General features: G+C 33.2%; 1 protein-coding gene and 2 long non-coding RNA genes across 3 annotated transcripts; 1 reads left to right on the plus strand and 2 right to left on the minus strand.

Annotated features, from left to right (window-relative positions):
* Nucleotides 1–1,696: 1,696 nt before the first annotated feature.
* On the minus strand, nt 1,697–2,804 carry LOC112492796 (uncharacterized). Its single transcript, XR_007243204.2, has 3 exons — nt 2,668–2,804; nt 2,427–2,528; nt 1,697–2,043 (listed from the first exon to the last, which is right to left on the minus strand). It is a non-coding gene; the product is annotated as an uncharacterized LOC112492796 (long non-coding RNA).
* Nucleotides 2,805–6,464: 3,660 nt separating this feature from the next.
* On the plus strand, nt 6,465–7,262 carry LOC125424050 (uncharacterized). The gene is made up of 3 exons (XR_009634240.1): nt 6,465–6,584; nt 6,721–6,778; nt 6,925–7,262. It is a non-coding gene; the product is annotated as an uncharacterized LOC125424050 (long non-coding RNA).
* Nucleotides 7,263–12,808: 5,546 nt separating this feature from the next.
* LOC125424296 (lecithin-cholesterol acyltransferase-like 4) lies at nt 12,809–14,865 on the minus strand. The gene is made up of 3 exons (XM_048481232.2): nt 14,295–14,865; nt 13,385–13,476; nt 12,809–13,287 (listed from the first exon to the last, which is right to left on the minus strand). The coding sequence occupies exons 1-3, from the start codon at nt 14,392–14,394 to the stop codon at nt 13,195–13,197; spliced, it is 285 nt and encodes a 94-aa protein (XP_048337189.2). The 5' UTR covers nt 14,395–14,865; the 3' UTR covers nt 12,809–13,194.
* Between the last annotated feature and the right edge of the window lie 1,254 nt (nt 14,866–16,119).

Below are 16,119 nucleotides of genomic sequence, written 5' to 3' on the forward strand. Positions count from 1 at the left end.
AAAGATTTGCTTCAAAATAGTAAGAAAAGGAACCCTTAAGAGAAGCCTTAAAATATTGAAATCCGATATGAATGCTGATTGCTAAATGATTATTTCAAATACCCACACTTTGTACCCTCTTTTCTTTTCTGTTCTTCTTAAAACTTCATGACTATTTTATTTGCTTGAGGCGATAGCAAACCAAGAGTGAAATTCTTCTTTGCTTGATTTTGTTTTCCCTGAATACATCTTTCTTTTCATCTCTGTTATTCTTTTTGGTGGCTGTCAAGTTACAGCACCCTTGTGGAAGAGAAAAGGAGAGAGTTTTGATTTTCATTTTCTGTTTTTATTTTTTACTTTTTTAGATAGCTGAAAAAATTTAAAATAAAAAAGCAACAAGTGGCAACATATGTGGCATATGTTAAAACATGTAGCAATAAATGTTTTGACGTTGCACAGTATGACGTGGTACCACGGTGGTACCGAAGATTTTCTCCTCTAATAAGGGTCTTAGTTCGAGTCTATATCAAGGCCACATAGAATCAATCAGAAAAGTAGGCTTCAATGTAGCCCAAACAAGATTCCTTTATTTATGTGCAGTTGTAGCTAAAGATGAGGAAGCCGAATAGGTTTCTTAGTCCCATGCACCTGTCAGTTCTGTCGCACTTGGTCATCATAAAAAAGGGGAAGAGAAAAAGACCCTACCACGTACAAAGTTCTCAAATAAACTACTTAGAAGAGGTGAGAATGGTTGGTGTTAGAGTTGGTGACTCGGATTTTTATTAACCTGATCCGAAAAGCTCGCGGTGCAAAATAACTTTAAAAATTGCTTCTAAAATCAAGAGGGAAAACATGGAATTAGAGCATTCATAATGATTGCCTAAAATGATGTACTCCGAGCATAACAATTTCTATACGACCTGGAGCCACATTCATCAACATTGTGTTTTCAATACATGTAATGGTACTCAAGCTTTTCTTTTATTATTATTATTATTACTATTTTAATTGACTAGAAAAGCTAGTGGTGAAGGATTTCTTTTTCTTTTTCCTTTTCTTTTTCCTTTTCTTTTTCTTTTTCTTCCACACTACATCTTTTGATAAATCTGAATTTCATTTGCGCTGATTTGGTTTACTTTCTCTGTTTACCACTTTTTAATAGATCAAATACAACACATGAAAGGTCTATACTAGTTACAAGTAATAGTGATAGAAGCCAATTCATATGAGATTGGTCAATGCATAAAGTCTTGGATTATGTTCTAAAAGCTTAAAAACATATCTAAACAAGGCATAGAACCATATGCTAAATAGATAACTTATGGCGCTCAAAAACTCCATCCTATAACAAGTGCCAAATGATGTGGAGCCATAATGAAACACACAACAGCAAAATAAACCAGTCTCCTCATCAAAGTTTTGTTTAGTGATTATTGTATATAAATATATAGAGAAAAAAGGTCCAAACATTAATTGCTAATATCCCTCAAACTAATTGAGTATACATGTTCCAAACTAGGAGTGGGCAAAAACCGACCTAACCCGACAAAACCGACCAAACCGAAGAATTTGGGTCGGTTTGGGTTGGTTTTTATTATTTAGTCGGTTTGGGTCGGGTTATACATATAAAAATGTTAGATTTTCGGTTCGGGTTACGGGTTGGAAGGAATTTTAACCCACCCAACCCGAACCGAACCATTTCATAACCAAAGAGCCATTTTGCAAAAATTATTTTCATTAAATTATTTCTATGAAATTTTGTAAGCCATTGATCTCTCACCATCTAATTACCACCGTTGGATTTCAAGATGAAAACACAATACACAACAGTGACAGCACTCAACAGTCAACACAATCTCAGATTCTCACAAAACGAAATTGAAGCCCTAGCATTCGCGTCGCCAATCGCCACTCGCAGGCAGCATCCTCCGGCCAGCCACCACCCGATTGAACTCCCAAGCAACGCCACCACTTGAACAACCGCCGACACCGGACCCAGTCCACTCGTCGCCCTCTCGCCGATCGCCATTCGCCACCACTCGTCGCCCTCCCAAGTCCCAAGCTCTGCAGGTAAAAATCATTATATTTCTTATTATTATTATAGTGATTATTGATTGATTGAAATTGAAAGGAAATCTTTCATAATTTTATTTTATTTCGAGTTAGCAACTTCTATTTTATTTTTTTTTTCGTTCCTTTCTGCTTCCCTTCGGATTGGAAAATTAAATAGATCTTTGCATCTCACACAATTCAAATCTTGTAACACTCAACACTTTCATGAGGCTCACTCTACATCCTAATTACACAAACACTGAAACACCTATGCACAAATTAAACAATTTTCCGGGAAATTGCAATCATCCTTCACAACCCAATTAAGCTAAAAACCCAAAAATGAAAGCAATGAAACACAGAAAATAAAGAGACAGAGACAGAAAGAGACTGACTTAGCTGAAGCAGACAAACGGAGTCTGGGCTCCACGGGACTCGGAGAAGCTCCTCTCATCTCAATCGATACAGCAACAAGATGAGAATGGCACCATCTGATTCTGATTTAGAGAAAAAACAAACACAAGCAGAAAAACAGAAAAATAGTATTTTTATTACTTTCTGGAAACACCCAAAAAAAACAAAAACAGATTCAGAGAAAGCAAATACAGAGAACTGAAAACGAAAAGTAGAAAATACCCAGTTGCTGTGATCTATTTAAAAGAGTGAGTAGCGGAGCTTTTGCTGGCTTAAAAAGAGTTAAAGACTGCCATAGAAGGCAGTTAATTCATTACTTTTTCATGCTCTTGTCTAAAACCCGGTAATCCAATAAAATATTGACTCAGACTAGTCAATGTTAAGAGTTCTTTAAATATATTTTCTAAATTTTACATTTTAGAGAATTAAATGGACAAAAAACCTTTCTCCTTTTTTTTTTTTAATTCAATAAAATATTCACCTGGTTTTTCCTCTTAAAAGATAGTCAAATTTCACTTTTTTTCTTTTCCTGTTATTTGGGTGATGTTTAAGTTTATTCTTTTCTTGTGTAATGGTGTAGGTGCAGAATGATTTGGTTGGGGATAAGTGATATAAAAAAGAACAATGATTAAGAAAACTAATAAGTGGAAACTTTTTGGGTTATGTACAATTTCTTTATCAAATAATAGTAATTTTGAATCTAGAACTTTAAAAATATTTGAAAATTAATTTCTTTGTTGAACAATCTGTCATTGCCAATTTGATTCTTGCTCTTAATGGTTAAAAATGCATACTTGTACTCAATTATGTCATTTGCATGAATGATGGAAAATAAATATTATTTTTTTATTTCAATTCATTTATATTTATGCCCTAAAATCTTGTGCAAATCAGAGTGTTTGTATTGTTGTTTGTTTGATTCAAATGGCTTATTTTGTTGAATGGTGGACTTGGCAGTATCTGTCCAATTATTATATAAATTCATCATAATAATGTTCATAATTATGTACAAGCTAAACTTAAAGTACAAGCTGCATATATATATATATATATATATATATATATATATTTTTATTTATATATTTATATATAATTATATATGAGGTTCTTTTCCTCAAGTCACTCAAAATTATTTATGCATAACTAAAACTTTTTGTCTTGATAAATATGAATAAAAACCTTAACCTGCATTTTTTGTTCACAATCGCAGAATATATTGGAAGAAAGCTACTTCTTCAGTCACCTTCAAGGACCAAACAGCTTGCCTGAATCACCTGTTGGACAGGCTTCTCAAACTCTCAGCAGTCAGCACTAATTTGGGCAGTGAATCTAATTCCTCTCCAAATGGTAGAACAGATGTGGCAGGTTTGATAAGCTTCTAATTCTCTGGAATTTATTCTCTTTTAATTTCCTTTGGTGGTTGTTTCCCATTACTTAAAGAATCTATGCTATTTTAAATACATAAAATATTATACATGGAAACTATGGAATGCTGTTTTTTCTAATCAGTCTTAACACCAGGAGTTTGGATGGAAGAAGTGTATAGCAAACTTTTTTTTTTTTCTATTTTTTCTAATTAGTATTGCAATTTTATTTTTTTTATTTTGCTTTGTGGTCTAATATATTTTTTTCCCCTGTTTTGTAGATAAAATCAAACAGCCTATCGTGACTTGCATAAATCGAATAGCATTCATTTTCTTCGTTTAATTCCAAGATCACAAACAATTGTGTGATTGTCTATTATTTGGAGGTAAGTTACTTAGCCTTTTTCTCGTTATTTTTGCATGTGGGAAGGTCAAAAATTGCTGTTGGAAAGTGTAGTGAAGCATAGGCTGTGAAATTGTTTGCTGTGAAGTTTGGAGATTGTGAAGTGATGTGTGACTTGATTGCTGTGAAGTTGTTAATATAACCTGGCCTGCTGATTTTGACAGCTATATGTATATATATTTGTATATATATATATATATACATATATGTATATGTTTATTTTGTTTTTAATAGGTTCTAGATGGATGAGGGCCATAATGATTTGTATGATATTAATGAATTGGAAGAGTACTTAAATGAATCAGATAAAGCTGAATCTCAACCTTCACAGTTGGATAAACCTTATAAAACGCAAAAGAGAAAACCTTCTAGGGCTCCATCTTGGGTTTGGGAACATTTTGAAAAAATTCCAGATTATGATCCAAATAATCCTAGGTGCAAATGTAAACATTGTGGGGTAGATTATGCATGTAATACCAAGAGATGTGGAACTAGTACATTGCGAAACCATTTGATGAACCAATGCAAAAAATACCCTAATAGGATGGAGGATAAAAAGCAACAAGTTCTTTCATTTGAAAGTGGTAGTAGCAATTTGGTCTCTATGAGTACAACATTTAGTAAAGAGGCATGTAGGCTTGCATGTGCAGAAATGATCATCATGGACGAGTTACCATTTAGCCACGTTGAAGGAGAAGGGTTTAGAAAGTTTTGTAATGCTTTGAACCCTAAGTTTGAACCGCCATCTCGTAGAACAATTTCTAGAGATGTGTTTCAGTTGTACTTAGATGAGAAAAAAATTTTGAAGAGTGTGTTTTCATTGAGGAAGCAAAGGGTTTGTCTTACGACGGACACATGGACTTCCATTCAAAATAACAATTACATGACTCTTACCGCTCATTTCATTGATGATGATTGGAAGTTGCATAAGAGAATTTTAAATTTTTGTATTGTGCAAAATCATAAAGGTGAGACAATTGGTAAGGTTATAGAAAATTGTTTGATTGAATGGGGTATTGAAAGGGTTTTCACAATAACGGTTGATAATGCTTCTTCAAATGATGTGGCTGTTAATTTTTTGAAAGAAAAATTAAATTATTGGAAAGGAAATGTTTTGGATGGTGAGTTTTTACATGTTCGTTGTGCTGCACATATTGTAAATTTAATTGTGACATTTGGATTAAAGGAAATCCATGATAGTATTGCTGGAATTCGTAATGCTATTAGATATGTTCGATCATCTCCTTCAAGGTTAAACAAATTTAAAGAATGTGTAGAGAAGGAGAAAATTGAATATAAAGAAACCGTGGTTTTGGATGTGTCTACTAGGTGGAATTCCACCTATTTGATGTTGAACTCGGCTTTGAAGTATCAAAAAGGTTTTGATAGGATGATAGATGCTGATGGACATTATCTTGGATATTTTGAGGAAGATGAAGTAGGAAGGAAGAGAGCCGGACCACCTCTAATTAAAGATTGGGATAGTGCAAGGGTTTTTGTGAAATTTCTTGCTACTTTTTATGAAGTTACCTTAAAGTTTAGTGCCTCTTTGACTGTTACTTCTAATATATGTTTTCATGAATTGAGTTTGATGTATAATGCACTTGTTGAATGGAGTAATAGTCAAAATCATTTGATGGCCGATATGGCAAAGAAAATGTTGATAAAGTTTGACAAATATTGGGGTTCACTTGGAAATGTCAACAAGTTGTTGCTTATTGCCATTGTGCTTGATCCACGATATAAGCTAGAATATGTATCATATCTTTTTGAGGATGCTTATGAAAGTGGTATGGTTGAATCTTTGACTAGGGATGTAAAAGATACTTTAGTTAACCTTTACAACTTCTATAAGGAAATTGATTCTATGAATGGGAGTTCTAAAGTATCAAATTCAAATGATGGTCAATCAATGCAAGCACAACAAAGTGGGATGATGATGGATTCATTGGATGATGGAAGCATAGATGATCGTCGGCGTTTGAAAGAATCACAATTTAAAAAAAGAAAAATGGAAAAAAATGAATTGGAAATAAAGAATGAGGTTGATAAATTTTTGTTTGATCCATGTGAGGATGTGGAGAGTGAGAAATTTGATATTTTGGCTTGGTGGAAAAATAATTGGACAAAATATCGAATTTTATCTCAAATTGCAAGAGATGTATGCGCCATTCCAGTTTCTACAGTAGCATCCGAATCTACTTTTAGTACCGGAAGGCGTATTCTTGATGCATTCCGAAGTTCATTGGATCCAAAAATGGTGGAGGCTTTGATTTGTTCTCAAAATTGGTTGCAATCAAAGCCTATGACGTATGATTATAGAGTTGAAATACCAATAGAAGATGTCGCATATTATGATTCTATTGAATCGGGTAAGAATTTTTTTTATTATTATTATTTGTAATTTTATTTTTATTATCTATTTTAGAGTTTTTAGAATTTTTTAGTAATATTTACAACTTCTTTTAGCTTACTAATTAATCTAATATCATATTTTAATTTGTTTAGGAGCATCTTGGGTTACAAAACAAAGTTTACCTCTACCTAATTGATATATGATTACTTGGTAAGTTTGTTGTTAATTCCAAATCATCAATTATCTTTTAAGTTAGATAATATTTTAGTAATACACTTAATGTTTATTGATTGCTAATTCTTTACATTTAATGCTTAATGTTTAATGTTTATTTATAATTTTAATGTTTGTTGAAGGATGAATGGAATTTGGTTTATTGAGGTAGTGAGCTTGTGGTTGCTGCTGGTGGCTTTTCATGCAATGGAGAATGTGGAAGAAAACAATATTTAAAATAATTTTTATTTTTATGGATTATTAGTTTATTTAATTATAAGTTTATTTTAAAATTTTAGATTTCAAATATGGGTTGTATTTTATTTTGTAGCTAATAATGGTTGTAGACTTGTTATATACTTTATTTGTTGATGTATGGTTTATAATTGGGTGGTGGTAGTTGTAGATTTGTATTATAGTTGTATGATTATGTGTTGTATTATTTAATATGTTTGATGCTTAATAATTAACTTATTTGGTATTTTTGTTTAGGTGGATGGATGTATGTTAAAATTATTTAATTTAAAGAATAATTTGAAAAGAATATCTAATTTAAAATATAGATTGATGATTAAAAAGGCCTAAAAATTTTTTTATACAATTTTTGTCCAAAAAATACCAAATTCGAAATATATATATATATATATACAATTTGGGCCGAGGCCCAACACGAAGCCTAGACCGGCCCAACCCGCAAATCCAACCAAAACCGATCAAATATGGTCGGTTCGGTCGGTTTCGGGTTGTATATTGGGTTCGGTTCGGTTCGGTTATGTAACCAACCCAAACCGAATTGGTCGGTTAGGTTTAAAAAAACCCCAAAAACCGAACCAATCCGCACCGAGCCCACCCCTATTCCAAACTCAACATTTCCATGCCAAAAAAATATAGTTAGTCATAAAAATAGAAATGAATACAAACGCTAAAAAGAATTTACTTTAGTAGACCATATCATAGCATCAAACCTTGAGCATGTTCATCCTTAGATGGCTGATCCTTGCTTGGTGCAGTCTCGGACGGATAAACTTAAGCATAGTTTTATGCCATTTTTCTTCTTTTTGTTCCTATTCAATCACTTTCCTACTTTCCCTCAATCTTCTGGCTGGTTTCACAGTCTTATTTAAGGCACCTACAACCCAAGAAGCTCCAAAAAATAAACCATTCTTCATTAAGACAAAACCTGCACTAGTAACTTTATGCTCTGCAGCTACAAAGGCTATTTCATTTTTTTTTCTTCTCCAAAAACCTGAAATTTCTGGTCCACTTCAAGCACCATCACTTTTTTCTCAGTGAACTTTTTTTTTTTCTATTTTAATCAAAAGAAGGCAACATATTGAAGACAACAGGTATCTGTCATCGAAGTTGTTTGCTTTGTTGATTGTAATTTTGCCTAAGACAAAGCCCTTTCCTAGCATAATGCTAAGAGCTAACCACATCCTCTGCCTTCTAAAATGCAAAGCAAGCAACTCTAGGAGACAGAGCTTTGTAATCAATTTCCTATAGATACTAGTGAGGTTAATAGGTTGGCAACATTACCATGTTAAGTGTGAAAGATTGAAAATCTTTATTAGAGAATCCTACATGAAGTTATTGTGAGAGACTGTTAGTGTAATAACACTTTTGTTGCTGTCTTAATTGCCTTTTGATGTTTAGTTACTTTACATTCAGCTTTTCAGCTAAAACATTGTTGTATTGGGTAGCCAAAGTATGACTTGTCTTTTAGCAGTATAATTACTGCGGTGTTAGGTGAAAATTAGGTGGTTTACTGTTCCTGTAAGCTTGTGTTTATATGTTCTGTCCATGAATGAATGAAGACAAGTTTTCACACCAGTTCAAGCTTCTTCTTCTTTTTTTCTTTTTTTTCTTTTTCCCCTCTTCATTTTGCTTTATTTTTTGTCTAAAAATCCTACAAATAGTATCAGAGCTCTAATGATCTTAGTGAGGCTGTGAGTGAAATAGCAAAAAATACATAAACCTTCCTTCTACCTTGTCTTCCTTTTTTAAATGGCTTCAACTCATTTTTCTGCTCCATCACCTCCTATATTTTCTGGAGAAAATTATGCCATGTAATCTATAAAGATGAAAGCTTACCTTTAAGCTTTTGACTTGTGGCAAGTTGTAGAGACCAACAGAAATCCTCCCCCTTTGACAAATCCTACTATGGCTCAAATAAAGCAACATAGTGAGGAAGTTACCGAAAAGGTTAAAGCATTATCTGCCTTACATGCTGGTGTTTCAGATGTAATGTTCACCAAAATTATGGCCTGCACTATAGCTAAAGAGGTCTAGGACGAGCTAAAAGAAGAGTTCCAGGGTAGTGTAAGAACAAGACAGATGGAAGTGTTGAACTTAAGGACGGAGTTCAAAACTTTGAGAATGAAAGATTCAAAGTTGGTGAAAGATTTCATTGATAAACTCATGAAGGCAGTAAACCAGATCAGCATTCTTAGAGAGGAGCTGAATGACAAACGAGTGGTGAAGGAAGTGTTGGTTAGTTTACCGAAGATGTTTGAAGCAAAGATCTCATCCTTGGAGGAAGTAATGACAAAGCAAGACATGGTTTTGGTACAGGCAGAGAAGATAAAAGAAAGAAGTTTGTGAAGTTCTCTCACTGCAAAAAGGATAACCATTCTGAAAAATATTGCTGGTTTAGGCCTAATGTTTAATGTAGAGCTTGCAAACAACTTGAACATGTTGAAAAAGTTTGCAAGAACAAAGGAGGACCAATACAGCAAGCACACCAGGTACAAGTTGCCGATGAAGCACAGCAAAATGAGGAAAGGTTATTTGTTGCCACATGTTATGCAGAAAATGGCAACAAAAAAGTATGGTTGGTGGATAGTGGCTGCACTCAATATATGACACATGGTGCTGATATCTTCAAGAGCTTGGACAGAAGCTTTGTTTCCAAAGTCTGATTTGGAAATAGAGACTTTATTCAAGTTCAAGGCAAAGGTAATGTGGCTGTGGAAACTTCAACAGGTACTAAACTCATTTCAAATGTGCATATGTGCCTGAAATCAATCAAAGCTTATTGAGTGTGGGACAAATGCTTAAAAATGGGTATTCTTTGAATTTTCAAGATAAGTCTTCCATAATATATGATCAAGATGGAAGTGAAATTCTAAATGTTAGAATGAAAGATAGAAGCTTTGTAGTAAAGTGGAACAAGAAGGGAAACAATGTTTTTTATGCCAAATCTTGTGATGAATCTAAGTTATGGCATAAAAGACTTGGTCATTTTAACTATGACTCCTTGAATCTAATGCATAAAAAGAAATTGGTAGAGAATATGCCTATTGTTAAAAAAATCTGGAAGTGTGTGAAGTGTTTCAGCTTGGTAAGCAACAAAGGCTGCCATTCCCTTCGAAAGGTGCTTGGAGAACCTTTGAAAAGCTTCAGTTGATTCATAGCGATGTATGTGGACCTATGAGTGAGAATTCTATCAATGGTAGCAGCTAATTTCTCATTTTCATATACGATTTCTCTAGAATGTGCTTGGTGTTCTTTCTGAAACAAAAATTTTAAGTTGCTAAGATATTCACCAGTTTTAAAGCCATGGTTGAAAATCAAACAAAATGTAGCATCAAGGTGATAAGATCAGATAATGAGACTGAATATACAACTCAAAAGTTTGAGTTACAATGGAAAGAAGCTGGAATTCAACATCATTTGACTTCTCCCTATACTCCTCAACAAAATGAGGTTAGTGAGAGGAAGAATAGGACTATTGTGGAGATGTGCAGATGCTTGTTATTTAAGAAGCAATTACCAAAAAAGTTTTGGATTGAAGCAGTGAATACCTCATTGTATTTGCTAAATAGATTACAAACTAAAGCATTGGATTTCAAAACTCCATATGAGATGTGGTATGGAGTCAATCCTATTGTGAAGCATTTGAAGATATTTGAGAGCATTTGTTATACACATGTTCCTAAAATTAAAAGAGACAAGTTGGATTAAAAAGCTAATGTGGAAATTTTTGTTAGTTATAGCAGCAACACAAAAGAGCACAGAGTATATCATTTGAAGACTAACAAGCTAATTGTTAGTAAGAATGTTAAAGTTGATAAAGTTGTTGCTTGGAATTGGGAAAAGAGTGAAGTTCAATTCCCAGAAGATATTTTTATCCAAGAACATGATGAAATTCAGGAGGAGACTGATTCAAATGATGAAAATGCTATCGGAATCTGAGGTATAAGACCCTTAAATGATGTATATGAGAGAAGCATCTGAAGTATAAAACCATTGATCGATGCCCAAGATACAAGACCCTTAACTGATGTCCGAGGTACAAGACCATTAATCGATGTCCAAGATACAAGACCCTTGACTGATGTATATGAGAGATCCAACCTACCACTTTGTGATCCAATTACTTTTCTATGATGCAAATCAGTTTAAGACATGGAGAGAGGCCATGGGAACTGAAATTAGCATGATAAACAAAAATAAGACTTGGGAATTGATGAACAAACCTCAAGACAAAAAGGCAATAGGAGTGAAGTGGGTCTTTAAGACCAAGCTCAATACAGATGGTATAATAAACAAACATAAATAAGATTGGTAGTTAAGGGTTATGTGCAGCAACCAGGTATTGATTACGGAGATAAGTTTGCACCAGTTGCAAGGCATGAGACAATCAGATTTCTACTAGCTCTTGCTACTAAAAAATGATGGAAAGTTTACCATTTAGATGTGAAATCTGCTTCTAAATGGTTACTTGCAAGAAAAAGTGCATGTTAAAAAATCTGAAAGCTTTGTCGTTGAAGAAAAGGAAAACAAAGTTTATAAGCTGCATAAGGCTCTTTATGGCCTGAAACAAGCTCCTAGAGCTTGGTATAGCAGAATTAACTCACACATTGTGGAGAAGAGTTTTAAAAGGAATGAGAATGAGCCTACTTTATATGTGAAGTCAGGTTCAAATGATGAAAAACTAATTGTTTCTCTTTATGTTGATGACTTATTTGTTACAGGAGGAAATTCACAAAGTGTGATGAAGTTTAAATCTGAAATGCAAAAAGTGTTTGAAATGTCAGATTTAGGAGTGATGAAGTAATTTCTTGGCATGGAGATATATCAATCTAGTCATGACATTTTCTTATCCCAAAGGAAGTATGCTATGGAACTACTAAAAAAATTTGACATGGAGAAGTGTAATCTAGTTGATACTCCAATGGTTTATAATAAAAAATTTGAACTCGAAGATGGTGCTGCTAAAATTGAAGTTTCAATTTACAGAAGCCTTATTGGGAGTTTGCTGTATTTATGTGCTTCCAGACTCGACATTATGTTTTCTATGAGTCTACTTTCTAGATTTATGCATGCTCCATCACATATTCACTATTCTACAGCTAAAATAGTGCTAAGGTATATTAAAGACACTATAGAATATGATGTTTGGTTTTCGAAGAAAGGAGAAAAAAAGTTGATAGGTTATGTTGATAGTGATTGGGCTAGCAGTATGGAGGATTCGAAAAGTACTTTAGGGTACTTATTTTTCTCTTGGTTCAGGTTCATTTTCATGGAGCTCACAAAAACAAGGTTGAATAACTCAATCCACAGCTGAAGCTAAATATATTGCTGCTGCAGCTGCTTCAAATCAAGCTTTATGGCTAAGGAAGTTACATGTTGATTTAAATGAGAGGCAAGAAGAAGCTACCATTATATATTGTGACAACAAGTCTACAATTTTCATTACTGAAAATCCTAGTCAACATCGAAGAACAAAGCATATTTTAGTCAAGTATCATGCTGTGAGGGAAGCTGAAAGAAATGGTAAAGTGAAGCTGGTTCATTCCAAGTCTAAGATCCAGCTTGCTGAGATTTTAACAAAAGCTTTGCCAAGAAACAGGTTTGAAACATTAAAAAATGTTATTTTGTGTCTTAGTTGCCTTTTGATGTTTAGTTACTTTACATTCAGTTTTTCTGCTAAAACACTGTTGTATTAGGTAGCCAAAGTATGACTTATCTTTTGGCAGTATGATTATTGCAGTGTTAGATGAAAATTAGGTGGTTTACTGTTCCTGTAAGCTTGTGTTTATATGTTACGTCCATGAATGAATGAAGACAAGTTTTCACACCAGTTCACGCTTCTCATTTTTTTTTCTCTTCGTTTTGGTGTGTTTTTTGTCTAAAAGTCCTCCAGAGACATATAGTTCAAGGTGAAACTTGTTTGCATAAACCAAGTAGTAAAAGCATGCAAATAAATACATTATTAAAGATGCCACTTAATAGGATGGGCCGCTCATTATAATACAAAAGTTCCTAATGTTGCCTACATATACTCCATAAGATGCCATTAGAACTAGTAATTTGAGCTTTAGTTTGAACTAGAATAAATATTCAGATTACACTTTGAGCAACATAAACACCAAAACTGGCAAGATAGAAGGAAGGAACTGTTGAGGATATCAACAACGGGTTTGGGATTCTAGAAGGATGCGGGTAATCCTCCAAAACCAAGATAGTAAGAAATATCTACAAAGGAAATCTGGAAGTTTCTCCTTAAAAAAATTCATACAAATACCAAAATAGAAGCAAAAATTAGCTTCATAATATAAGAACTTTTAATAAATTTGAAGAAAAGAATTTAGGGCTTACAATGTCAGGCTCCAAAGTTTCAATTACATGAAGTCCATATCTGTCTTTAGGTACAGGAATAATTGTTTTAGGATATAAAGACTCAGTTTTACCTGTTTCATATATGACGTATTCAATTGAAAATCATAAATTTCATTAAAAAAATGCTTTAAATTAAAATATAAAATATTCAAGTGGTCTAACAATTCAGAGCATTATTAGAAGATTAAAATGACACAATAAAAAAGAGACAATATTACAAAAAATCACGTCAATTTTCATATCCTAGCAAATATTTAAGCAATTTTTCATGCCATTGAGGTATTCTGCACAAATTAATTTAAAATATTTCCCAAGATTAATGTCTTTGAAATTCAACTTTTTGCCACACGCATTATACAAATACATAGACAGCTGTCCAACCATTTGGGGTATCCTCATAATCAAGTGAGTTTCGAAAGGTACATTTGCAACTTACCAAGTGCATTGGACTATTAACCATATAGCATGAATCAAGAAGGTATTTGCATGTCATTTAAAATTGAAGTAATAGCAAGTATATAATTTCAAAGAAAAATAGATGCTCTCCATGGAAACAAAAGCTTACATAAAGGCTGCATATAACAATAAACTTTTTTCCTAAAACTTATCCAACAAATTCAAGTCCAGATATGCTACGCCAATACATGAATATATTTCATATTGTACGCGCATTATATATACTTTCAACCTTCACTCTCACACAAGCACAAAGTAGCAAAAGTTTGTTACATACAATTTATGAAATTAGGGAACCTCTAAAAATACTTCAAAATTTATTTCTTTCTCTTCCATTTCTAAAAATCAAAAATCAAAAAATTAATAATATAAAATAAAAATAAATGAACAAATTCACAGATTGAAAGGAGACGAAAAAGTTAACCAAAATTACCAGTAGTAGGATCAAATCGAGAGCAAAGCTTAGTCCAGAACTTGTAATCAGCAGCAATAATTCTAACCCAAACCCTCTCCTCTTTACCGTTTTTCACCATCAACCGCCTTTAAAACCAAACTAGTGATACCAGGCACCAACAATACCGAGTCCAGAGTCAGGTCAATGTACGGCTGGGGCTTCTTGATCAGCTTCAAACATTGCTCAATGGATTGCACAATCTCATTCAAAAGCACAGCCATAACACAAAAACACGAAAAGAACAAAAAACAGAACCTAAATCAAAACAAAGGACAGTGAAATTTTTGTTTTTTATTCGACGAAGTTTTCGACCAGGTAGATGCTGAAGGTGGCGACTCCAAGGCCAAGACCAGGAAGGGGGTGACGGAGCTGATTGCTAAGCCTAGGATGCTTCCTCCACTTGACCCTCCTCCTAAAGAACTCTCCGATAGCTGCTTCACCATTCTCTTTAATTTTCTCTTCCTCTTTCCTTCGTGCTCCATTCAGGAAAACTGAAATAGGTTTTCACATTGATTTTTCTTTTTTGATATTCGAAAAGGTTAATTTGGAAATATTAAAAAATAAGAGGGTAAAATAAATAAAAAATGCAACGGGTGGGTAGATTTCATTACGTCATTTTAAACAGGGTGTGCTGAACCAAATTCCCATAACACACCTTCTAACTGGTATATTTATATTATATTGTTTATCAAAGTATTTATATGTTACTATGTAATTAATTTATATTTAATTATATTTATTATTTTAAAATTAATTTATGCATATATAATTTATTTTATATAAATATAGGTTATATTAATTTGTTAATTAATTAAATAATATATATATATATATATAGAATTGATGCAGAGTGAGAATGTCCGCACGTTATGAGTGAGAACCGTGAAAAGGAAACATGCCATTGACCTGCATAGACTTCTTTTTTTTTAATTAATAAAACGATGCGTGGCAAAAAGGAAAAAAAAAAAAAAAACACAAAACTGCATACTTCTTTTCTTGGTTTAATGAAACGGTGCGTGGCACCCATTGTCAAAAAAAAAAAAGAAAAAAAAAGAAAAAAGAAAAAACCAGCAGAGAATAACCCGCAGCTCCAGCTCCAGAATCTCTAAACTAGCAATAGCTCAAGCTCACCTTCATTATTCTCTGCCGCTAGCGTGTTCCTCTCTGCCGCCCAGCATGTTCCTCTCTACCATCTCTGGCCTCTTTTCGTAGTTACTTAATTTTCGAAAAAGATGGTGAACAAGTTCAAAAGGCCACAGAGTGACCTCAAGATCTCTGTTAAAGTATAACCTCTGCTAGATTTGATTTTTTGATTGTAATTATTGCTTAATAACACTATAAGAGAGTTGGTTTTACAGTGTAAGAATTTTTTTTGTTTAAAGCTATGAAAATTAAAATTTTTGGTAAGCTTTTTGGATTTTTTTTCTTTTCAACTATTGTTGCAAGGTGGGGATTGACATTTTTATCTGACCCTAGTTATTCTTGAACAAATAATTTCTATTTAGTTTTCTTATTAATTCTTTAATTTTCTTGATAAATATTTTCTGTTTTTGTTTATGGTGAATTTGATTCACCTGGAATGAAGAGAGATGTGATGATAGCTTCTGACGCCCAATTTTTCTTGCATGGTTGATGTAATATGGTGTATTTCAACGATAATGATTATCTGATCTCAGATTTTTTTTTTTTTTTTTTTTTTGACAATAGGTGCCACGCACCGTTTCATTAAACCAAGAAAAAAAATCTGCATTTTTTTTTTTTTTTCTGTGGTTGGTTGAAAATGGGTGCCAGCAACGTTTCATTA

Source organism: Ziziphus jujuba, chromosome 9, assembly GCF_031755915.1.
Source record: "Ziziphus jujuba cultivar Dongzao chromosome 9, ASM3175591v1".
Classification (NCBI taxonomy): Eukaryota; Viridiplantae; Streptophyta; class Magnoliopsida; order Rosales; family Rhamnaceae; genus Ziziphus; species Ziziphus jujuba.